Genomic DNA, 24,740 nt, shown 5'->3' with positions numbered 1-24,740 from the left:
GTAACTCACAGACAACTCTATCACAGACAACAGAGAACAAACTGAGGCTTGCCAGGTGGGAGGAGCGTGGCGGGGATGGGTGAAAGGGGTGGAGGGATTAAGAAGCACAAATTGGCAGTAAGGAAATAGTCACAGTGGGAAATAGAGTCAATAATACTGTAATAACTGTGTGTGGTGTCAAGTGGGTACAAGACTTATTGGGGAGATTGCTTTGTAAACTATATGAATGTCTAACCACTATGCTGTACATCTAAAACTAATATAATATTGAGTCGAATGTAATTGAAGAACTAAAAAAGTTTTTAAAAAGCAGTGCTGCTGTGAAGGCATCAGAGATGTAGAACTGCAGATGGAAAGGGACAACGTGAGAATCTTTGTTTTGCTATTTTTTAATGTTGGGGTGGAATATATTCATACATATTAGGAATAATAAAACATTTGATGATGGACAAGAGGGAAGGGAATAACTGAAGAAATGAAGTCCCTGAGGAGAGAAGAGAGGAGGATTTGTAAACCTGTTAGTAGGAATAAATATGCTGAGGTTACGTCTGGGGCAGGCAGGTGTGGAGATGGCTTTAGAGGACTGAAAAAGAAAGACAAGACAGAAAACAGTCATCATGGGAAAATAAACATATTCTCAGGCCCTCTCCCTCCCCTGCCCCCACATCACCTGGTCTCATTTCTATTTCCTGCAAGTCTCTTCGTTCTTTTCTCTCGGAAGGCAGGTTTCCTGTGCTTCTCTGTGCCTGTGACAAAGGATGGCCACCCCATGCACAAGTTTCTGTGTTCACCCAGGTCAGGCCCCTAATAGAAATATATTGTGTTTCCTAATTCCAAATTCCAGGGGAGAAATTTGATTGATCCAGTGTTGGTCAGTTGTCAAACTCAGGTCAAACCAACCATGGCCAGAGGAACTAGGTTATTTTGTACAAACATAGCCGTCAGGCCCAAGCCCTCTGTGTGCTGGGAGAGAATTTGTTCTCAGAGAAGAGGGACATGAGCTGCCAGGTACCCACAAGGCATCTACCACACTTACCTGCTGAGATGCCAAACTCTGTCTTATTAAGAAGTGCTTCTTTGGCCTTCTTTACTAGTGTTTGTTGTTGTTATTTTTGTTCAACTCTTCCCTCTCCCACTAATGTACAGTTTCTCAATTTTTTCCCCTTGTTTCTCTTTTTCTTTATTTCTATGCTTTTCTCCCTTGCCAGCATCATTTGTGTCCATGGCTTTAACTACCATACATACAAGGATAACCCCCAAATCCATCTCTCAATGTCACTATCATTTTAAAACTGCCTCCCAAACATTTTTTCTCTAGATCTTATATCTATATGAATTATAGATATTAACTAAATTTACTGTGGGAATCATCATTTGACAATAAATGTTAGTCACATCTTTAGGCTGTCTGCCTTAAACATGTACTGTGCTGAATGTCAATTATATCTCTGTAAAATAAAGGGAAAAGAAAACACCTGCCTCCACTTAAATATCCGCTGGTTGTTTATTTTATAGCTGAATTCATTACCTTTTCCCCAAACCTACTCCTCCTCTTGGCTGCGCCATTCCTGGTAAAGACAACGCCATCCTTGCAAGCATCCAAACCTTCAGAGTTGCCCGACCTCCTGCCTTCAAGGTCCAGGAGCTGAGACGGAGCATCACTCCCATCTTTTCCTCCTCTCCATGTCCTCTGTCTCCCCACAACTCTCACCACCTAAATTCATGTGGACTATTCTCAAAGCCTGAAAAATTGTCTTCCTGTCGGCAGGCTCCAAACCAGGTTGTAAACCATTCTTGCATTGATCTTCATAAAGCACAGAGCCCTCATGTTCTCTCCCCCCACTAAAGAATCTTCAGCAGCTTCCCACTGCACGCTCAATAGAATGCAGTCTCCATGACCTGTCATCAACAGACAGAAACGTATCTTCCACTAACCCTCAGTCAAGGCAGACTCTTCAATCACCTCCTGACGTAGCCTACGTATTCCTAATGACAAACTCCTTCACTCTCTTCTTTCTGAAGCCTTTCCTCAAAACTTATCTTTCCCTCCCATCACTTCCATATTGTTTGCATCTCTCCTATGAACGACGTATGTTTAGACATGGTTCTTTAACCGTTATTTGTAGGCCTCTCTTGTTGCCTCTGACGGACTACGGTTCACAAAAGTGTGAGAACAGGGATGCCCTACAAAGCATAGAACAGTGCCTGACACTCTGAAGACATTCAATAAGTAACTTGATGAGGAGTTAACTAAGGCCTGATGCTAGTAGTATTGTTGCTATTAAACTCTCATATAGGCCTATTAGAAGTATTAGTATGGACCTTTTCAATAAGATGCTGAGTATAAGACTGAAAATTGTGTGTTACAAAAAGTTTAAAATGCAAAGAAACTTCTCTAGTCAAGCACTGGTGATGCATTGATTGCACTTTGACAGCGGTCTCTCAACACATTCCCGTGGCGAGAGGAAAATTCAGCCACATAGGAAATCAATCCATGACACATTTAGTCACTGTAAACTCTCTTTCAAAAGTGACACCATGATAATCAAGCATACTCTCTTTATAGGACTACTGCTGCTCTCCGGTGCTGTGGACAGGTTTGGAACTCACACCAGTGGACTATCACCACATGGAAAGACAATGTTTGCAGCACTTTGGTCCTCACATCTTTAGCCTCTGAATGTGTTGGCTTTGCACAATACGGCCTTTTAGTTAATTGATAAAAGTCTACTTATGTATCAGCGTAGGGGATGTGCCCCTGGCATCACAGCTGGGAACAAGAATTGCTGTGGAGATGAAAGCTGAAAAACTGGTTGTTCTCATCACTGTTCTCAAACCTGGTACAAATCCTGCATATTTACTCTTTATATTTACCAGTTAAACATAAAATGTCCCCTATTTCTACTGCTTCTTCTGAATTTCTTTTAGAAACAAATCATGAGAAAGGCTCCTTGGCATTGGTCTTAGCAAAAATTCTGTGGCTATGACACCCAAAGCATAGACAACACAATGCAAAAATAAACCAGTGGAACTACATCAAATGAAGAAGCCGTCTGCACGGGGAAAGAAATGATCAACAAAAGAAAAGGGCAATACACAGACTAAGGGAAATACTTGCAAAGCACATATCTGATAAAGGGTTAATACCCCCAAAATATAAGGAACTCGTACAACTCTATAGCAAAAAACCAAACAATCCAGTTTAAAAATTACTAGAGGATCCAAATAGATATTTCTTCAATGAAAATATTCAGATAGTCAACAGGTACATGAAAAGGTGCTCAGCATCGCCAATCATGAGGGAAATGCATATGAAAATGACGAGATATCACCTCGTACTTGTAAGAATGACTGCTACCGAAAGACGAGACATAACCTGTGCTGGCGAGAACATGGAGATGAGGCAACCCTGTTGGTGGGGATATCAATTGGAGCAGCCACTATGGAAAACAATATGGAGGGTCTGAAAAATTAAAACTAGAACTACCATGTGATCGAGCAATTCCACTTCAGGCATATATTTGAAGGAAATGAAATCAGTATCTTGAAGAGAGATTGGCACCCCCATGTTCACTGTGGCATTATTACAATAGCCAAGCATGTTAACAAGTTAAATGTCCATCAGTGGAAAAATAGCCAAGGGAAATGTGGTAAATATGTGCAATGGAATATCAGTCACCCATAAAAAGAAAATCCTGCCATCTGTGATTACATGGCTGAATCTTGAGGACATTACGCTAAGTGACATACGTCAGATGGAGAAAGACAAATACTGTATGTTCTCACTTATGTGTGGATAATGAGTGAAGGTGGTCAAAAGGTACAAACTTCTTCCTGGCTGGTGTGGCTCAGTGGATTGAGCACGGGCCTGTGAACCAAAGGATTGCAGGTTTGATTCCCAGTCAGGGCACACGCCTGGGTTGCATGCCAGGTCCCCAGTGGGGCGTGCATGAGAGGAAACCACACACTGATGTTTCTTTCCCTCTCTTTCTCCCTCCCTTCCCCTCTCTGTAAGAATAATAAATAAACTTTTTAATTAAAAGGTACAAACTTCCAATTATAAGATGAATAAATTCTGGGGATATAATGTACGTTATGGTGAGTGTAGTTAAGAATACTATGTTGTATATTTAAAGTTGCTAAGAGAATAGGTTTCAAAAGTTCTCACCACAAAAAAATTTTTTAACTCTGAGAAGTGACAGATTTGTTAACTAACTTTACTGTGTTAATCATTTTGCACGATAACCTATATCACACCATTACACTATATACATTAAACTTACACAATCTTATCTCAATTATATCTCAAAGCTGGGGGAAAAGAAAGCAAAATTTTTATTATTTACATGAAATGTTCTTTTCTACCTGATTAAATATAATTGTTTTCAGTTCCTTTATGTAGGCCTCTTGAGAATAGCTGTTTCTACCAGTGAGATGGAGCTAACTACAAATCAGCAGATGTCTCTCTCTCCCTAACTGATCCTTCTCAACTGTCCTTCTTGGTCAATTTCAGTTGGTTATTTTTTTCCTGCAAATTTCAACTGCCTTTTCTTCATTACCAATTCCACTTTCGAGCTCAGATGAACCTCCAAAGACTAGTATTTTTCACTTTGTGGGTATAAGGACCATAATACAAGATATGCTTTCTCTTTGAATGTCAGCCACAATGCAGATATCTCTATGGGTTACAGTAGCCACATGGAACATTTGTCTGCCATGTGGCTATGCCTTGGCAGCACACAGGTGGCAAACACAAGGCCTGCGGGCCGAATCCGGCCCTCCACCTTGTTTTATCCAGCCCAACACCTTGTTTCTACCCAGTGATAGGGCCGAGCTCTCACTTAACTATTAAGGAGTAGTTACATTTATACAGCCCTAAAATTACATTCGGCCCTTTGAAGGCAACCGCGAGGCTGATGTGGCCCCCAGTGAAAATGAGTTCAACACCCCTGTTCTAGATAGACAGAACAAAAAGTAATTATGATATACAGTATGTTACAATGGTGACAGATGCTCTGGAAAAAAAAAAGTAGGGTAGAGAGTAGAGAATGCCTAGGGGGTGCTCGCAATTTTAAAAAAGAGTTTCAAAAAAGCTGTCACCATGCAGGTGGTGAAACCTGAGGAAAGACCTGATGGAGATGAGAGAGAAAGCCATGTGGGTATCTGGGGCGAGAACGTTTCAGGCAGAGGGAACACCCAGTGCAAACGTGCACGTAGGCTGTCACAAGCAGTAAGGACTTTTACTGTAAGCATCTGCCAGGGACAAGAATTCAGGCAAGGCTTTTTTGTTGTTGTTGCTATAAAGAATCCACCTACAGGAGAGCTTAATCAGCTTAAGACGAACATCAGTGCAGATCTGTTCAGTGTTCTCTTTCAGCCATGACCTCATTGCTAATACTGACAGCCTGCACTGCTTCTTAGGTTTGGACGGGCCTTGGATGAGTGGCCTGGCAGACCTGGATGAAATGAGAAGAGAGAGGGTTTTGTAGCTCTGTAGGCCTGCAGGTTCTTTATCTCATTCTCTCTCCGTATGGGGCTGCATAGTAATCATACGTGGCCAATGATTCCAAGTTTTCATTTAAACCTAAAATATAGTCCATAACCATTCATGAACTAAAAAGTATGTATAATATGATTCTACCTCAAATTAGCGAATGTTCAATTCTTGTCCCACAGACAGACAAAACGTGGGCTACTGAGAAAAAGGTATTTCCTATGTCGCCCAATTGTGCTTTCAATGTTGTCTTCTTCTAGCCAGGACAACACAGTAAAGATGGCATTACTAACATTAAGTCTTATGGAGACTTTCCAGAGACTGTCACCGCAGAGGTAGTCTGCCCTGGGGCCTGTCTCACAGCTAGCACTGGAGTGGAGCAATGGCTCCTAGCCCAGCAGTCCACCCTTCCTTCTAAGGGGTTTCCAGTTTACTGAGGAGAACATTTTTCCTAACGCCTCTATTATCCCCCAGGAAATCCTTAAAAGAATAAATATTATGAACTCAACAAATGGACATTTGAAAGTAGTCATTGGGTTTAGTTTATTTCAACTTACATTTGATTTGTTTAAAGAATGAATTCCTTACCCATGAAAATCAGTACTTATTTCATGAGAACATAGGTTAAGAGATAACCAAGGTTTCTTTAGCAAAGAGAAGGTGACTGAACCCCCAAGTAGGTCATGATGACTTATCATTAACAAAAACTAATATTTTATCATCATACTACAGGGGTGGGCAAAAGGAGGTTTACAGTTATGCATACACAAAACAGTGTTTATTCTTGTATTATTTATTAATTATTGCATTGTTTTCCATGCAACTGTAAAACTACTTCATTGCCCACCCCTGTAGCTCTTTCTGTGGGTCATTTAGATTCACGTTAGATGTCTGATTGAAGTTGGCTATGGTAGATATGAACAAATACAAAGTCTTTGAAATATGGACAGGTAGGTTGTTTTAAATCCAGATCAAGTATTGATCATTATGACTGTGGCTTGGCATACATTTAGAATTATTGTAATCTAATGTGTTGAGGCTGTTCCATGCTTATGTTTAGGAATGGCCTGAGATAACATTTCTATAATGAAACCATGCTGTAATCAAATCAACAACTTAGCAATTTACCAGCATTTTTCTTACCTTCGTGTATTTTAATGTTACATTTTTTTTTGTTCATAATATGCTGACAATGTCACTGGAAAGAAGCAAGCCATTTTATCATTATTTTTCCTCGAGAAAGAATGCAATTTCCTAATTAATGAGGAATGTTTAATTTAGGTGGAAATGGTGACACAATAGGTCAGGTATACCAAATCTGAAAGTGTAACCCTTCCCTGTATTTATAATTAAAATACACTATTCTAGAAAGCAAAAATACATATGCAGTGGTCTGTCTTCACTTGTAAAATTTCCTTGGAACTAATGGGAACTTATCTCGCAGATGAGATTTGTGGACTATTGAAAATACTCTACAAACATGTACTCCACATTTTAAGCTGTGCTGTGCCAAAGCAGAGAGCTTACTCACAAACTCAAGTTAGTGCACCTGGGTTAGATTCTTAACTCCCCAATTACTAGCTGAGTAACCTCAGGCAAGACATTTAGCTTTTTTTGTGCCCCAGCTGAGAACACAGTGGAGCTAATAATAGTGTCTACTTGTGGATTATAGGACTGAATGAGTTAACACATAAAACATTCTTAGATCAGTGACTGGCATGTGGTGAATGTTCAATAGATGTTAATTATTCTAACGTGTGATAAAGTGAGGAACTATCACTCATCTTAACAGGATGAAGTATGAGATGCAATTCCAGTATTTATACTAGGTTTGTTCCATCTACTTTTTATAGAACCTATTGTGCCTTCTGGTCTGAGGGCACAAGGAAGCAGAGAAGGATGGCTCCTCTAAGTGAAACTGACCCCTGTGTAAATTGCCTTAAGTCAGAGGAAGCTTGCTAGTGTGGGCAGACGCAAGAGTAGACCAATGTGACTTCCCACTTCTCTTTTTTTATCTCAAGGAAATTAATAGAGGGTACTAACCGTAGACCCTTAAATGAATTGTTCCTGCTTAATTAAGGTTTAAAACCTTGGTTTATTGTAGGGTAAACTTAGGTTTTTGATAGTTATCCAAAATCTTTGTACCTCTTCAGTTTCGTTGCAGAATAAAAACTGAATTTACCATAGTGGACTGTTACATTAAATCTGGTATTTATTTCTCCCAAGAGGCCATCTGCTTCTGGGGAAAGGCAACAGGGTGCCCTCCATTAATATATCTAACCGACGGTGTAATGATGTACAAGTCCTTTCTGACCCCTGCAATTCAGAGTAATTGTCTCGGAACCTAAGATTTGATTATCTCATTTCACCGCATAACTATAAATGTTAGGACAGGCTGTGAAAAGTATCAGCCCATTGTTCAACCCAGCATCCAGACACCAATTTTTTTTTTTAATCAAGTAGTGTACTCGCACGAAAACTCAGATTACTAAAATTGGGGGGAAAGGAATGGAATCTGGTTCCAACTCCAAAACATCCTACTAGAACAGGTGCACTTGCAAAGTAAAGTTTCCTTTAAGTGTCCTCTGTCTCAAGTTGTACAATCGGTCCCAGCAGGGTGGAGCCCTCGAAACCTGCTTACCGGGGCGTGCGCGTGTCTGTGGGTGTCCGGAGCACGCGCAGACACACGGACCCACTTTCCTAAGGCAGCCCAATCAAAGTCTCGCTCTCGCCTCAAAGGCTGTCAACTCTCACGCCTCTCACTGCTCATTCAGCCCCCTCCTCACACTTCCACCCTTCACGCCCCACCTCCGAAGTAGAACTCCACACTTTCATTGGTAGATGCTCCTCTCACTCGTATTCTAAAACCAATCTCTCGAATGCTGGTGGAGAGCGGCGGAGCCAATGGGAATGTTCGTTGAGGCAGCTGCCGGGTCCCGAGCACCCGGAGGCGGTGCCGGGGACGGGGTGCGGGTGGGGGAATTAGTTGCCTTTTGGAGTGAGGAGCGGGCGGAGGCGGCGGCGGTGGCTTTTGCGGTGGCGCGGGCTCCTCGGAGAACCAGATACCTCCAGGCCCTTACCCCCTACCCGGTTCCCAGAAGCAGGAGTCCCGGCCCTCCCCGTAGCTGCCCGGCTTTCTCGAGCGTGCAGCCCCGCCTGGCTGCGAGCGGCCCCCGGGGCTCCTCGATCCGGACGGTTGCCCCTCCGCCCTGTCACCGCTATGCCCGGGTCGGCGGCGGCCCCGGGCTTCTCGCGGCCCCGGCCGTGACCGCCACAGCAAGCCCGACCGGGCGGTTGGGGCCGTTGGACGTTTGTTTTCGCAGCCTTCCCCTCCCCCTCGCTTAAGGCGGCGGGGGTGCGCCTTGGGAGGGGGGAGCCGAGAGACTCCTCCCCCTCCCCGATACCCCCGCCCATCCCCCTTACACACTCGCACGCACTATCGCGCCGGCTCCCACACGCTCGCGCGCCTCCCGCTCCGCTCCTCGGGCTCGGCTGGCGTCGTCCAGGGCCGGCGGAGCCACCATGTCCACTGCCTCCTCCTCCTCCTCCAGTTCCTCCCAGACCCCTCATCCTCCGCCGCAGAGGATGCGGCGCGGCGCCGCGGGCTCCCCTCCCGCCGCCCCCGTCGCCGGGAGTGGGAACGGTGCGGGAGGCGGCGGAGTGGGCTGCGCCCCGGCTGCAGGAGCCGGTCGGCTGCTGCAGCCCATCCGCGCCACGGTTCCCTATCAGCTCTTGCGGGGCAGCCAGCACAGTCCCACGCGCCCGCCCGCCGCCTCGCTGGGCAGCCTCCCGGGGCCCGGCGCGGCCCGCGGCCCCAGCCCGCCCAGCCCGACGCCGCAGCCGGCCGGGGCCCCGACCGACCTGGCGCCGCGGAGCAAGGGCCGCCCGAGACGGTCCCCCGAGAGCCACCGGAGGAGCAACTCACCTGAGAGAAGGAGCCCCGGCTCGCCAGTGTGCAGAGGTAGCGAGCCCAACCCTTCCGTCCTCCCGGGCTGCGTCTCCCCGACGGTGCCCTCCGCGGAAACTTCAGCCTCTCCGGGCTTCTCTTTGCTAGTGCATTACCGAAGGTGTGAAAGTGGCTTTGGGAATCTCACCCCTTGCGGTCGCTGCGGGGCTTGGAGGAGCGAGCTGCAAAGCAACTTTTATTTGACCCTCCTGCTGCCCCTCAGATTTTATCTTCCATCACTCACCTGCGTGGAAAGGTTTTTCAATTTAAGAGCTGACTGGCTCACTCATAGGTTTGCTGTTCGTAGCGGGGGAAGGAGGGCAAAACACACACACACAACACACACACAAACTCTAGCAGCCTCTTTGTGCTTTCGTGCAAAGTTCCTAATGTCTGTGACTACCAGATTTTTTTTTTTTGAAAGGTGATGGCATTAGTTGTGATGTAAAGATATTTGTTGTAAGGATGCGTAGAGGGAACAGTTTGGGATGTGCAATTAGACTGTATAGTGTTTTGGTTCGCTCCCCCCCCCCCACCTTGTCTCTATATAGTCATATGCATCAGAGCAATACTGCACTGGAAAGTTTATGCCCAATTCGACATTTTCATGGTAAATTTTAAAGACCTGTTTGTGAAGTGTGCTCACTTTTTCCTTCCATTTTTAAGTACACTTTACAGTTCAGTTGAGCTGTTAAAGGATCTCAAGTTTCTTTTTTGTTAGGTGTCAAAGGTAATGGTGAGCTAGTGGATGCTGTTGGCTTCCCTTAAGGTTTTCTGTTTTGGTTTGGTTTGGTTTTATGTCTAGGGACATAGTGCATGATCTAGTTGAGTCCTTGGGGAGAAAAGAAAGACTAGCCAAAACAGGGACTTAAATCTCATAAGGGAGAGTGGAGTAACTAATATTATTAGATATCAGGCTAGAGCTACAGATGCTGCCGCTGCTGCTGCTGCTGCCGCCGCTACTGCTGCTGGTGCATTGTGGAGAGAACAGATCATGCTAAGTGGAAAATCTCTGCTTGGAAGGGAAACACAGTGGAGCTCTCTGTACAATGTTTATGTGGTATGTGGAATTTTTTTAATGGAGTTTTCTTAATGAAGGTCTTAGACTTGGAGAAAGTGCTTCTATTATGATAGATTGCAGTTTTGGTGTTTTTGCATTAATATTTCTGACCTGTAATTAACATGGCTAAGGCACTTGTTTTCAGACCACTTGATGGTGAGGCAAGGTATGAGTACATGAGCACCAAGAAATACATCCTGTAATCTGTATGCACCAGGAGGAATTTGCTCCCCCACTCCTCCCCCAGGTCAAGCCAGCTGCTGCAGAAACTGACATCCTCCAGCAAATCCTGAATGAATGAATGAAAACAACGTGATCGCCCTAATAATGACCACCACTGAACACACGTCTTTGGCTGTATTTTATAGAAAAGGCCACCATTTTCTAACAGATTAATGCCATATGCAACTCTCTTGCACATTTTCTAGAGCTACATGAAATGAGAGGTAACAGAATGAAAAGAAGGCAGCAGTTACATAAATTTTGAGTGATTTGGCTTCAACAGTGCATAGATTGAGTTTTGGGATTTTCTTTTAGGGACTAATACAAGAGCCATAAAATAAGCATTACAGACAGATTGTGTACAGAGGGTTTTGTGGGCAGAGTAAGAGTAGTTTCAGCAATTGCCACAACAGTATAATGGCCATCTAGTACCTTCTCTTTTGTTGATAAACACTGGCATCCTACAACAGATCATAGTACAACTTGTTTTTCTGCATCCTTCAAAAGCCTTAATTGCTTAGGAATTACATGGTCCATAATCAAGCATTTTTAATGAAATTTGCGATCTGGCTTAAACTATCCTCTTTGTTGTAGTATGGCACATCCGAATTTAATGCAATTTTAATGCAATCATGATGAAAACACTTCTGAGTCTGGTTGTGCAGTAGGCAGATTTGCATCATCAGAGGTACTGGGAATGGAAGAGGCTTTTCTGTTGTTTTTAACACCAGGTGATATTGTCAGTTTCGTACATTGAAATGATTTTGAATGCAGACTTTTCTGCCCCCAGCCCCCTGATGATACTACCTTTATGTTACTTCCCCACATCCCGCCTGGCTAGAGAGCTAGCTACCCAAATTAAAAGTGTACAACTCTTCTATTCTGTTTACTTAGCCATTTAAAATCTATACTATGACCAGTTGAGCAATTTTTCAAACGATTACCCACTCAGTTTCTTTTGAATTCTGCAAGGTTCTGACTTCAGTGGATTTTAGTCTCCACAGGTCAAGGCTCCTGCCGCTGCCTCTGCTGCTGCAGACACTGACATCACTATACTGCATGAATGAAAAACAACAACGTGCTCCATTTCTTGCTCTCCACCTCCTTCCTTTTCTGCACACTGCTCTGGTGTGTGTGTGTGTGTGTGTTTTAGATGGTGTTATGCTGGGTATGAAACTACATGTAAAAATGTTAAATTAAGTAGATGGTGACCCAAGGGATATGTATTCAGCATAGAGGCAGATTGTTTACAAAAAGCCTTACGTGCTATGAGGTGACATAACGGAGCCTTCAGTATTTTTTATCTGGACTGGTGGTTATGGAAGAAAATACGGAAGCTTTAAATAATTTTCTTTGGAATTGTTTTACCAGGAAGAAATTATGCAACAATGTAGTAATTTCTAAACATGTTAGATTATTGTTATTTCCCTCTTAAACATTCTTAACGTGCATATTTATAGGGTTAAGCTTAGAGTAATAAAGATATGGTACTTAGGTTATTTCACAAGGCTGAAGAATAGCTGAATTCTTTAAATACATACATTCAATTTTAATATGATATTATTTTATAACCCAGCAAGAAGATGGTCATTTCCTTTAGTTTTATAGCTTAGTTTTAGACAATTTAAATGGGTATTACAACAAATACATAAATCTCCAAACACACCTTGCTCCTGCAGAGAGGACATAAGAGTTTTATAAACTGAAACTACCTTGTTTATGCATGTGGAGCGTGTTTTTGTATTTTTAAAATTTCTTTTGTATTTTTAAAACTTCAAGGTTTCTTATTCATTTCTTTACTTGTGCCATTAGCAAAATGTCACCCTCCCCCTTGTTTGGTTCTGAAGGGTCTTGAGTGGTGAATGACAAGCTACTGAATGCATCCTCAGGCTCCCTGTGATGTGTTTGTAATAGATGTAAAATCATAAAGTATTATGCAAATAGTTATTTTTGTAATGATAATATGTAAAGTCTACCTTTGAGATTAATACAACAACTCAAATGAAAATATAACAGGATTTTAGTGTTAAAATTAATGATCTTTAAGCTTAAATCATCAGTGACAACCAAAAGAAAATATAGTAACATTGCTTCTTTCTAAAACCTCATACAGCAAAACGTATGGATTTAAAAACAGAACAAATACAATATTTACTGTGCGAGATAGTAGGCAGTAATTGTAAATCCTCTAGTGGTTTTTTGTGAAGATTGAGCATTACAATGAATGATAAACTCTAAAAGATATCAGAACATTTGTATCGGAGTACTCTAGATGGAGAGTACTGCTTATTTTTAAGTGTACCAAATCTGGTTAACAAAAACATGGAAGAGCTTGTAATTTATATAGCTCCTGCTATGGAAAATAGCGTGTGTTGGGTTCTGATTTAACATAACAAATTTATTTAGGCCTAATACTCTAACAGATTACTAACTCTGGAGTGAAACTTGATTAGAATTTTTCATGAGTATCTTGAGAGCTTTATTTCTTATACATTAGGAAGTTATGATTATATTTTAAGAGAAAATACAGAGCCAGGCAGCACATAATGGTGAATGACTACATGCAGTGTGTGTGTGCCTGTGTGTTTTAATCAATTAATTTCCTTTCAGATGTTTATCTCTTCATTACATTTCCCTTTTGTGTCATTTTATGCTGTGCTTAGTTTGTGGAATGCCAACATTTTTAATTACTTTGTTCTCTTTTAAAAGATATCAGACGTTCTCTTCCTATAAAGTTACTTTTTCAGGTGGATATTCTTGGAAATTAAGGTCCTCCTGTCCTCCTCTTTTAAAATTAATTTTCTTAGAGGAACTTGTTTCAAAGCTTTCCTATACTAGAGTGAAAAATAGTAAAAGTTTTGGCTTTTTTTTTTTTAATTGAAGTGACAGATTTTAAATACAGATTTGGGGGGGAAATTTTTCTGCCTTTGAGAACTCCACTAAGTATCAACAGCATTCATTATTTATTTATCTACTTTTCCTCAGCAATTATGGTGCATAAAATTTCTAGATCAGTGGGTGAATAGCAAAATAGTGTGTATATATTGAGCTAAAAATGATTCCATCGTTTAAAGTACTTTTTATGAAAGGACATTTCATTTACTGCAGTGTACATTTCTTCAAGGATTTAATACAAATTAGGATTTACATGCTGGGGAAATGCTGACATTACTGGCAATAGCATCCTTGTGATTTTTATTTTATTTGTGATAATGCGGACTAAATGTGAATTAGAAAACTAAGAAATAATTGGTCTCCATGGCAGTGAATAACAACGGTAATAAATGACAATGTTCACCAATGGCTAATAGGAGATGGTTTTTCTTACTCTTAAATTTAAAAAAAAATTAAAAGAGCCTATTTTATCCAAACTTTCACATGTAGCTAAAACTTTAACATCTGCTAAAGAATATATGCTAATGACTATGTTATTCCTAATTTTAGTTCATTCCTTTCTCCAGAGCTTAAAATTCCCAGACACCACCAAGATAGGCTTTCCCACAGCACTCGTCCTGGGTCGGTCTGTGCCTGGTGCTGTTGTCTCTGTCTTCAATATATAATTTCATTCTCCTATTAAATGTCAAAGAAACCAAATCACTCGTGCCATTTCTGTCTGATACACTGTTTATTTTAACAAGAGGTTGAGCTTATCTATCTGATGGTGGTCTCAAACTGGGTTTGCCAGAGGTAAGTTGAGGAAAGAGAGAAGAACACTACTCATCTGTTGACGTAGAAAGCCTAAGAAAGTGATGGAAGAGCCAGAAGCCACCTCTCTTTCCCTCTACCCCTCATCTGGACCTCCAGAACTGCCTAGGACTCCACCCATCATCCAGCTGATTTTAGAAGAGTAAGATTTGTGTTTATTCTGCAAAACAAATTATAATGGATTGGTGGTGATTAACAAGAAAGTAAGGGTTTTACTTATTCTGTGAATAAATTGTGGAAAAATACTTTTCTAGTATTTCATTTCAGTAGGAACAAACATGGCAGATACATTTGAGCAGTGTTGTTCAAGTGAATGTTACTGAGGCAAATACTGGGCAAGTTCATGGATACCTCAGTAACTTCTCCTGTATCATGTTGTGTCTCTAGTTGTAGGTGGAAAGAAAACATTGAGTACTCATTGTGTGCAAGGCAGTGTATGCTTTCACTTGTTACGAAAGTGGATTTGAAATGCAGGTCTTCTGATTTCTGATCCACTGTTTATTCCACAAGACTATCCTGTTGCTCCTAATTCAAAAAACACTCTAATTTTGGTGAACAGTCATGATTTCTGAGCTAAAAAATTACTAAGGAACAGATTTCTATTGTTTTAGACATTTTTAGAATGTCTAAATATGTAAGATCTCGAATGTTGACTGTAACCGAAATACAAAATGGATGGATTAGTCATATTTCTCCATTTGTTCCTTACATAAAAGGCCGAGCGTGTGTTTGTGACAGAGAGTGAGCGAACAAGAGGGAGAACAAAAGAGTAATCCTTGTTCCTGAGAGCTCAAGAATGTGAACTTGACTGTGCTTGGCCTTCCTTACATGTACAATCTGTGTTGTCCTGGGATCATTAGAGTGAGCAGAAGTACTTTTCCCCACGAATATTAAAAGATAGTTATACGTGGGGGTAAGCTGATGAATGATTCAGGAACCACTCACTAAGTAGAAACTTTGGTCTCAAGTGATTGTCCCAGCAACTGACGCTAGGTTAATTCGGCCCTCACAAGACCTAACAATTGTCACTGAATTTGTGTGGGTTTGAACACTGTACGTTCGTAACTTAATGAAGCGCCATCATGGTGCACCTTGATGATGGCTCACCAAAAAGAAGGATGAATTAAACTAGTGAAACCCATTATTGCATAGCATGGTTAGTGTCCAAAATTGTCTTCCAGTTGTTAGAGTTAAATCCAGTGAACATCTGAATGCATTTCATAACAAGAAGGCAAAAACTGCTACAAATTGCTGCCTAATGGTTCAAATGCCTGCTGACAGTAACAGCCCCTTATTTAGCCAAGTATGACCACAGGGAGAACTTTTCTGAATAGTCCGCATTTAACTCTAACATTACCAAAAACTTAAGTACTTAACGAAACATTTTCTGAAATTGTTACATAATCATTTTGTATTATTTTACAATCAGTAATTCTTGTTTCTCCCCCAGCTTAACTGTGATATAATTGACAAATAAAAGTTGTGTATTTAAGGTGTACTATATGATGATATGATATATCTATAAATTGTGAAATGATTACTACAACCAAGCTAATTAGCACATTAGTCACGTAATACAGGTACCATTTTTTTATGGATGGTATGTGATGAGAACCCTTAAGATCTACTCTTAGAAAATTTCAAGTAAACAATACAATATTATTAATTATAGTCACCATTCTGTACATGATTAGAACGTACTCATCTTACAACTGAAAGTCTGTGCTCTTTAACCAACATTTCCCCATCCCCCTTACCTGCAACTACCATTCTACTCTCTTCTCTTGTGAATTTGACCTTTTTAGATTCAGTATATAAGCGAGATTACATAGTGTTTGTTTTTCTGTGTCTGGCTTTATTTGACCTAGCACAGTGTTTTCCAAGTTCATCTCTGTTGTTGCCAGTGGCAGGATTCCCTTGTTAAAGGCTGTATAATATCCTGTTGTATATGTATGCCACATTTTCTTTATTCATTCCACCATCAGTGGACACTTAGGTTATTTCTGTATCTTAGCTATTGTGGATAATGCTACAGTGAACTTGGGGTGCATATATCTCTTCAAGATACAGATTTAATTTCTTTTGGATGTGCACCCAGAAGTGGGATTGCTGGGTGTGGTATGGTAGTGCTATTTTGAAGTTTTTGAGGAACCTCCTCCATACCATTTTCCATTCCCACCGATTCACATTTCCAACAACACTGAATAGGGTTGCTTTTTGTCTACATCCTTGCCAACACTTCCTTGTTTTTTTGTGATAGCCATTTTAACAGCCACGAGGTAGTATCCCCTTATCATTTTAACTTGCATTTCCCTGATGATTAGTGATTCTGAGCACCTTTCCATGTACTGTTGACCATTTATATGTCTTTTTTCAGAAAATGTCTATTCAAATCTTTTGATTTGTTTTATTGCTATTGAGTCATATGAGTTTCTTGTGTTTTTTAATATTAACCCTTTATTGGTGTATGGTTTATAGATATTTTCTCCCAGTCCATAGCTTGCCTTTGCATTTTGTTGATTGTTCCTTTGCTGCACAGCACTTTTTTGTTTGCTGTAATCTACTTGTTTTATTTTTGCTTTTGTTGCTTGTACTTGTGGTGTCATATCCAAAATGTCACCACCAAAACCATTACCAAGGAGCTTTTTCCCTATGTTTTCTTCTAGTAGTTTTATTTTTTCAGGTTGTACATTTAATTCTTTAATTCATTTCAATAATTTTGTGTATATTTATAAGGGTCCAGTTTCATTCTTTTGCATCTACGTATCCAGTTTTCTTGACACCTCTGTCAAACCTTAGTTGAATGTACACGTGTTATGGGTTCATTTTTGCACTCTGTTCTGTTCCATTAGACTGTGTGTCTGTTTCCCTGCTGATACCACATTGTTTTGATTACTATAGCATTTTATAAACTAGATTATTTTTAATAAAGTTATCATTTATTGAGCTTTTATGTCATTCTCTTGTCTTCACTGGAACCCAGTAGAGAGTACTTTTATAACCTCTCTTCACCAATGAGGAAATGACATCTTGAGAAGTTAATTTGCCCAAGGTCAGGCAGACTCCACAGAGGGCCCAGAGGGCCCATGTAACTCTCTGAGTCCTGACTCTGAATGAGCTGAATGTTACTTTTGGAACCCAGTTAATCATGGAGCAGAAAAGCACACACAATGGGTTATCCTAATGCTTATACAGGCAAGTCCTGGAAAGGCCAAAAAATAGCTTTTGGGGGGAGGTGGAGTGGGTAAAGAGGGAGCTAAATGGGACTAGACTCCAGGGTCCACAGAACTTAAAATAGCTGCAAGTATTCCCAGTGATTCAAACCTCAGGTATGCATATAAGAATGTCATAGCACTTCAAAACCTTGTTACGTCATCAGTAGGCCTTTCCCTTGGTTCTTAAAGGACCTACCACTTTGTTAAGACAGGATATAGATTTCATTTTTAAAAACTACCTTTCCCATGAAATTTTAAAATCTGGGTAGAGTAAGGTCTTTCGTATTTTCACATTTGACAAGCTTTACACTTATAACAAAGCATCATAAGGCTTCATTCAACCCTAACATCAATTCTTTACTTTTAGCATCCTTTGATATTTTAGTAACATTCAAAATAGTATCTTTTTATATATGACAGAGCAGCAAGGTTCACTGTCTTCTCGATTTGTATCTGCTTGGGCTCTTTCACATTTTCTAGGTTTGGTGATACGATGTGGAAAAGATACTTTGATCTCTATTTTAATAATTTCTCCCAGGGTGTTTGGCCCTTTTTCAATGTCGCTTTTGCTTACCGTAAACTCTCTTTAATAGTCAATGTGGAGCACGAGTCCTTCCATCAGTAACATTAGAAATGGTATTTTTATTGAGATATTGAAAGTCTTCTATAGAGTCTATGTGATAGGTGAAGTTTCTCATGACATTTCTGTAATTAGAGTTAGTTTTCTAATTGAACACATTAGTTTAAAAGTTGAATTAATGAAGTAATTGTTGTATCTTAGAAGATAATAAAAACTAGTAGGGCTTTCATTGCTCAGGATTAAATCATGTCTTACCCATAAAACACTTTACTAGTCTCTCATAAACTTAGGAAGTGATCTTTCCATGAAGGTACAGAGATCATTAATAAAATAGAGATTTGTTTATATATTAACTAGTAGTCTTTAAACAAAATACAATCATAATACCTTTGAGAGCTCTTTGACAATGTCATTTTCTTCTGAAGTCTGTTTGAGGTAATCCGATGTATCACCCTGAGAAGAATCAACTGTCCTTTTCCTGCATAAAGTTAGGTTATTTAATTTAAGCGCCTACTACTTATTAAATAGGTGTTAGCAAACATTGGGAAATGCAGTTTCGTTAGTATTGTAAAATTTTTGGGAGTTGGACTGTGCTCAGAAGTAAGGTTTTTGGGGAAAAAAACTACAATAGTCTGTAGTATTTTGACCAGATATCTTTATAAAACTCATGTTAAAATCCTATTTATTCTTTACGTAACAAAGTGACCTATTATTTAAAAACACTTGGTTCAGTCCATTGCAATTGTTCACTCTTTATTTTCTTTTGGTTTTTATATGGCCAAAGATTAGTGTAGCTTTCATGTAATTTCAGTGGTAACTGTTTATTCATTAAAGAAATGTTAGTTTCAGGTATTATGCCCTGTTCTACTTTGTATTAAGCCATGTGGTCAAAAAGTAATGTCTTTATACAGATATCCCTATTTAATGGAATAAGTGTTACACTTAATCTCATGGTAAAACAGATATTAGATGAATCATATTTTCTGGGTTAATTTTTTTTACCTTGTTTATGGAACACTGAAAAAATTCAGGGGCTATATGAACACTTATCACCCCTGAATGTAACCATATAATAAGCCATCTAGAATTGCATATGGGAATTTTAGGAAATAGGAAAGCATAGAAAAAGTAATGAAATAAATTATCATTAATACTTGTTTTGATCATTTAAAATATTATCTCATTCTTAAACTAAGTGCCTCAAAATGTAAAAGAAAGTAAATATGTAGTGCTGTAGCTGAATCTTTGATTAGACTTACTGTGCTATTCCCATAGTTAAGACAGCAATTCTAGAGACTTAAAACAATTTAGTTACGATTTTTCATCTAACTTGTCTTAATGTTTCTGTAACTCTGTATTCAAGGTAATATTGGTGAGTGTGTGTACTTTGCCAAGTAGCACCTTGTCATTTTTAGCATTCCGACATGCAGCATGGTATTTGGTACTTTAGAAGGCTCTGTAGTAAATATTTGTTAAATCCTTTCATAGAATTTACATAGAGCTTTCTGTTTTAGCTTTAAATGTAGCTGGGTTCAAATCACTGAACAGTGGTTATTATGGCATCAGTCCAATAGATACCAGACAGAGATGGAAATTAAGAGATTATGTTTGTGTGGCCCATTTTCTAAAATGCCTAATTGTTGAGGTAGCTGATGACTTTTATCTTCATTTAGGATCTGTCATTCACCAGTGAAGTGTAAGCTCGAAAAGCACTGATTCAGACCTTCACATGAAAAAGGAGCTGGGTACTTTTTGTAGTAGAAATAGGTGGGACAAAGATGGGTATGTCAGGACAGTTACATTTGGAAGATAGGGTTCTACATTGGGAGTTTCTAAGTTACATTTAGAGTTCTGCTAAGTGAATTTGGTCTAGTGAGGTTCCGTGGAATCAGCCTCTGAAGCTGTTACGTTTAGAGAAACTTTACATGCTCAAGGCTTGGTGGTGGGTTTTTCAATTAGAAATCTAAATGTTTTCAGGCTGTGTCATAAAGATCACAATTATACAAAGCTCCAGGAAGGGAGAATGTAAATTACATATTAATTTGTGCTTTATTATAATGCAAAAATTTTAAATTGTAGAGCAGATTTTGGAGTGGTTATTTGCTTTAGAGAATGTCTAACTTATGTGCAAGTAAAATTATTCAATTTACCAAAGTGTTATTTACACAAACTTTTTAGGAAGTCAGTTACACAAGGTTGAGGTTTATCTGAGGTTGTAAAAACACATTACTGAATAGTGTAATTTCTTATTGCTGCATAAAATGTTGTACTGACATTTAGTAGAATTAACTAATACCATAAGTTGTTCAAATGAACATGACTAGATCTTTTCCATTCCCTTTCTAGTCTGAGTTTCATGATTCTAATAAATTTGGTATTGAAAGAACCCCTAGAAGGGAAATAACTCTGATGTACTAATGATTTTATGTTTCACATTTCTCTGTGGAAATGGATGCTTTTAAATTAGATAAATATTCCCAGGCTTTTTCTGGAATATTTTGTCCTTACAAAAAGAAGTTATTACTTCAGTTATAATTTCCTAGCAAACTATTTCCGTCTTAACCAGCTTCATGAGGAAGTATTTCTTCCGTCATGAAAAACTTTCACAAAACCTTCTACTGTGATTGGTATCTTTACTGAAGGACCAAGAAATTAATTGGCCAAGTAATCTGTTTATCCCCAAGGACTACACACTATGGGTGTACGTGTGTGTAGGAGAGAGAAAGCCCTGGTGCTTTCTCCACACAGAGCAGAGATTCATCCTCATCCTTTCATAGCCCTTTAAGTAATTTTAACATGCTGAGTGGTCGTGACTTAGGGATTTTGCTTATCTCATTAAGATAAAATCAGTAGATAGCTAACTAGATACAATTCTGAACAACTTCCTTGTGACTATGGGGAAATTTACTATTTATAATATTACAATTATATTTCTTTACTGGAGGCATATCTTTAAGGCTAAATTCTTTGATCAGCTTACCTCAGGGTTATTTGGTAAAAAATAAGTTTGTTGGGTAGGTTTGGACAAACAAATTAATCAGTTTAAATATAAATCTCCTTTTCTGAATCAACTAGCATAGTTTAGAATGACAGTCCAATTATCTGCAGTTAGTTTTCTCAACAAATCTGTGATAATTTTCTCTGCTGGAGTTAGCTTGGTACATTTTGAGCAGGAGATTATGTTGGTATGTGAATTTAGAGTTGAAATAAGCATTGAAAAGTGGTGTTATTGCATTTCTACAGACTGGAGTGGTTATTTTTATAGGTGGTACCTGTGTATGCAAATTAAAATAGACATTCTTTGCATAATTATGCAAGTTTAAATATCCAAATATTTTAAAATATTATTATAATCGGGGGGAGGGTTGGATGTTTTGCTTATGCTCTTTACCTTCTTCCCAGTTTTGTTACTATTTGTATAAAAATTTTTTAATTTAAAGTGAATTCAGCCTGTTTCACAGAGTAGAATATATCATACTCCCTAAGCTAACATACTTTGAAAAAATGGCCTAGTTTATTTTTCTGTGCTATTAATAAAACAGTAATTTATTGATAAATTTTACCCAATATAATTCAAAATTTGGGTCATGTGTTTTAATTATATGCAAGAATAATTAAATTAGATATACAATAATATGATTAGAAGTACAGTTAGCAAGATGAATTTTGAATGATTTAAGTTTAAACTCAGAAACTTGGTAAAGAAGTGGAGTTGAATGTTGCTTTTATTGGCGCTATGAGGCAAAGCCTTGGTTAAGACTTGCAGACCCAGAGCATCATTGAGCTAGGTTCTTATTTCCTGCCAGCACAGTAGTTGACTTTTCCTCCTCCCTTGTTTCTCCCATCCTAGCGATCGCTGTATCTTGTCCCATCTCTTCAGAATGATCTTCTGAATTTGGTCGCCTCTTTCCATTCCCTTCACATCTTCATTATTACTTGTTCCTTGGGTTGTTGGAACTACCACCTCTTAAGTCGTTTCCCTTTCTATTAGGCCCCATCTTTAATTTAGCTATTGCACTGCTATAAGCACAGTCTTTCTTTACAAAAAGAAAAAAAAAGTATTTCTGAAATTCAAAATTCATAGTTGGACATGAAAGACTCATCTCAGTATCCTCCTTTGTGTACCTTTAGGTCTTCCCAAACTAAACTCACTTGTTTATTGAAAATACTATTATCCTTTTATAACTCCATACTTGGAATACACGTCCCTTGTCAGGGAAAAGTAAGATAGATTACCTTAAATTAGATTAAGGTAGATTATCCTATTTGTGGTGACAGTTCATGATAATTCAGTGAGACTCACTCTAAAATTTGGCCCAGAGTATCTCCAAGGTGATTTAGACAAAGACAAATGAAGTTAAGCCCTTCTGTAGCAGAGATTTCTGTGTACTCACGAAACCCTATTTTCTATCCCTCTTGATGCCACATCTAGTCTATATTCTCTAGCCTCGCAATTAGTTAAGGCTAAATGACATACAACACTGTTCATCCTTAATCAGTAAAAAAGCCCTAGTTCGATCCTCCTGATTTTCTCTTTCCTCATCGGCCAGCTGTGTGCAGAGATTCTGGCAGAGGACTCCAATGCAGACCGCAGGGGATGGTGGAGCTGTAGGATGAAGGAAATGTAACTTTTGTGAATGATCCTGTGGAAGGCCATCTGTCAGCCATGAAGATATACACAGGGCTTTTATTGTGATAAAGCACTAATTTTTATAAATTGTAGCTAATAGCATTAGCAACTTGACCTCGCCTCAGAGTTTTTGAAAAACGTGGTCTACCAGATGCCTACTACTGGAGCCACTGGAAAGTTTATCTTGGGAACCCCACCCACTCTTGCTTCACGTGATCCATCGCAGTGGCACGTGGGGTTCATTGTTGTCAGCACTTCTGTTGACACACAAGAAGCATTTCATCGAGGTGATTGTGTGAACTTGCTGGAATGTATTTATTTTTATATAATTTGCAATTTAGTTCAACTAAAGATACCATATACCTACTCTTTGATTAAAAACTTAAAAGACCATTTTTCAGAAAAGTTCAGAGATGTTTTAAGCAAGAGTAAGTAGGCTTGTGGAAATAAGTCCATGGCCTTTCAGAATGCCTGGCAGGTCAAGAAGTTTAGTGTGGTTGTTAAACGGGTCTTATTATTTCATATAAACATGCTAAGTTTCTTGAATATGCACTATATAAAAAGTACAATGTTATATGAGCCTATCATAATTACCTGTTTATGAAATTCCTGAGCATGGCAATCATAGTTTTTTATATAACTGTGGAAAATAGGATTGCAGTAGGACCTGAATTCATGTTATTTTTGTTACTGTTTTGCCCTTTACTCTCAATGATTTAGATGGACCTCACATGCAGAATACTGTCTTTTGGTAAAGAGGTCCAGAATACATGCCAGGTGTTCTCTAGTTTTTGAATATTTGTTTCATAACGACCAAGGAAAGGATAGCTAAATGATGTCCAGAAGTTTAACAAATGTTTCTTGAGTAGCTGTGTTGAGTGTTACAGAAACAAATAAATAAAAAGACAAAAGCCTTAATTTTAGGAATGAGCCCACCACCCTCTGGTAGATAACTCTTAGATTAATCATTTGTGTGCAAATGAAAGATTAGTGAATGGTGGTAGGTTTTTCTTTACTATTTCATTCTCAAGTAAAAGTAGGATAGTTAAAATATACAGTAGTTCCCCCTTATCCATGGTTTCGTTTTCTGCAGTCTCAGTTTCCAATGGTCAGCTGTGGTCCGAAAATATTAAATGGAAATTTTCGGAAATAAACAATTCGTAAGTGTGAAATTGAATGTTATTCTAAGTAGCATGATGAAATCTCACCCCATCCCGTTCTATCCTGCCCGCCCAGCACCTGAATCACCCATTTGTCCAGTGCATCCACTCAGTACACGTGCCCTACCTGCTAGTCACTTAGTAGCTGCCTTGGTTATCTGCTCAGCTGTCTAGGTATCACAGTGCTTGTATTGAAGACACCCTTGTTTTCCTTAACAATGACCCTTAACGCACAAGAGTAGTAATGCCAGCAATTCTGATATGCCAAAGAGAAGCTGTAAAGTGCTTTCCTTAATAGAAATGGTGAGAGTTCTGACTTAAAAAATTGCTGAGGTTGCTAAGATCTACAGTAACAATGAATCTTCTATGAAATTGTGAAGAAGGAAAAAGAATTCTGTACCAGTTTTGCTGTCGCATCTTAAACTGCAAAAGTTATGGCTTAGTTGATAAGTGCTTGGTTAAGATGGAAAAGGCTGTACATTTGTGGGTGGAAGACATGAACAAAAAAGTTCTGATTGACAGCACTGTGTTGTGTCAGAAAATGCTGAGCCTATGCAAAGACTTCAGCCAGGGATACCCCGGAACGGGTGACAGCAAGCAAGTAAGGGTAGTACACAGGTTTAAGAATAGGGTGGGCATGTTATCACTCATGTCATCACAAGAAGAGGAACGGTGAGTATAGTATATAAGATATTTGCATAACTTTTCTTACGGTATATTTTGATAAT

General features: G+C 39.3%; 1 protein-coding gene across 7 annotated transcripts in view; it reads left to right on the top strand.

The window, feature by feature from the left end:
• Positions 1-8,441: 8,441 nt before the first annotated feature.
• GLCCI1 (glucocorticoid induced 1) overlaps positions 8,442-24,740 on the top strand; it is a 91,282-nt gene continuing 74,983 nt past the window's right edge. For 2 of the 7 annotated variants that reach the window (XM_053926850.2, XM_045185237.3), the window contains exon 1: positions 8,446-9,455. In XM_053926850.2, the coding sequence (XP_053782825.1) occupies positions 9,017-9,455 (439 nt within the window). In that variant the 5' untranslated portion in view covers positions 8,446-9,016. The other 5 variants (XM_053926853.1, XM_053926855.2, XM_053926851.2 and 2 more) reach the window with 5 other exon arrangements.

This window comes from Desmodus rotundus, chromosome 6 (genome assembly GCF_022682495.2).
Source record: "Desmodus rotundus isolate HL8 chromosome 6, HLdesRot8A.1, whole genome shotgun sequence".
NCBI classification, from domain to species: domain Eukaryota; kingdom Metazoa; phylum Chordata; class Mammalia; order Chiroptera; family Phyllostomidae; genus Desmodus; species Desmodus rotundus.
The sequence above is the reverse complement of the archived record's forward strand: the minus strand, read 5'-3'. Positions and strand labels throughout refer to the sequence as shown.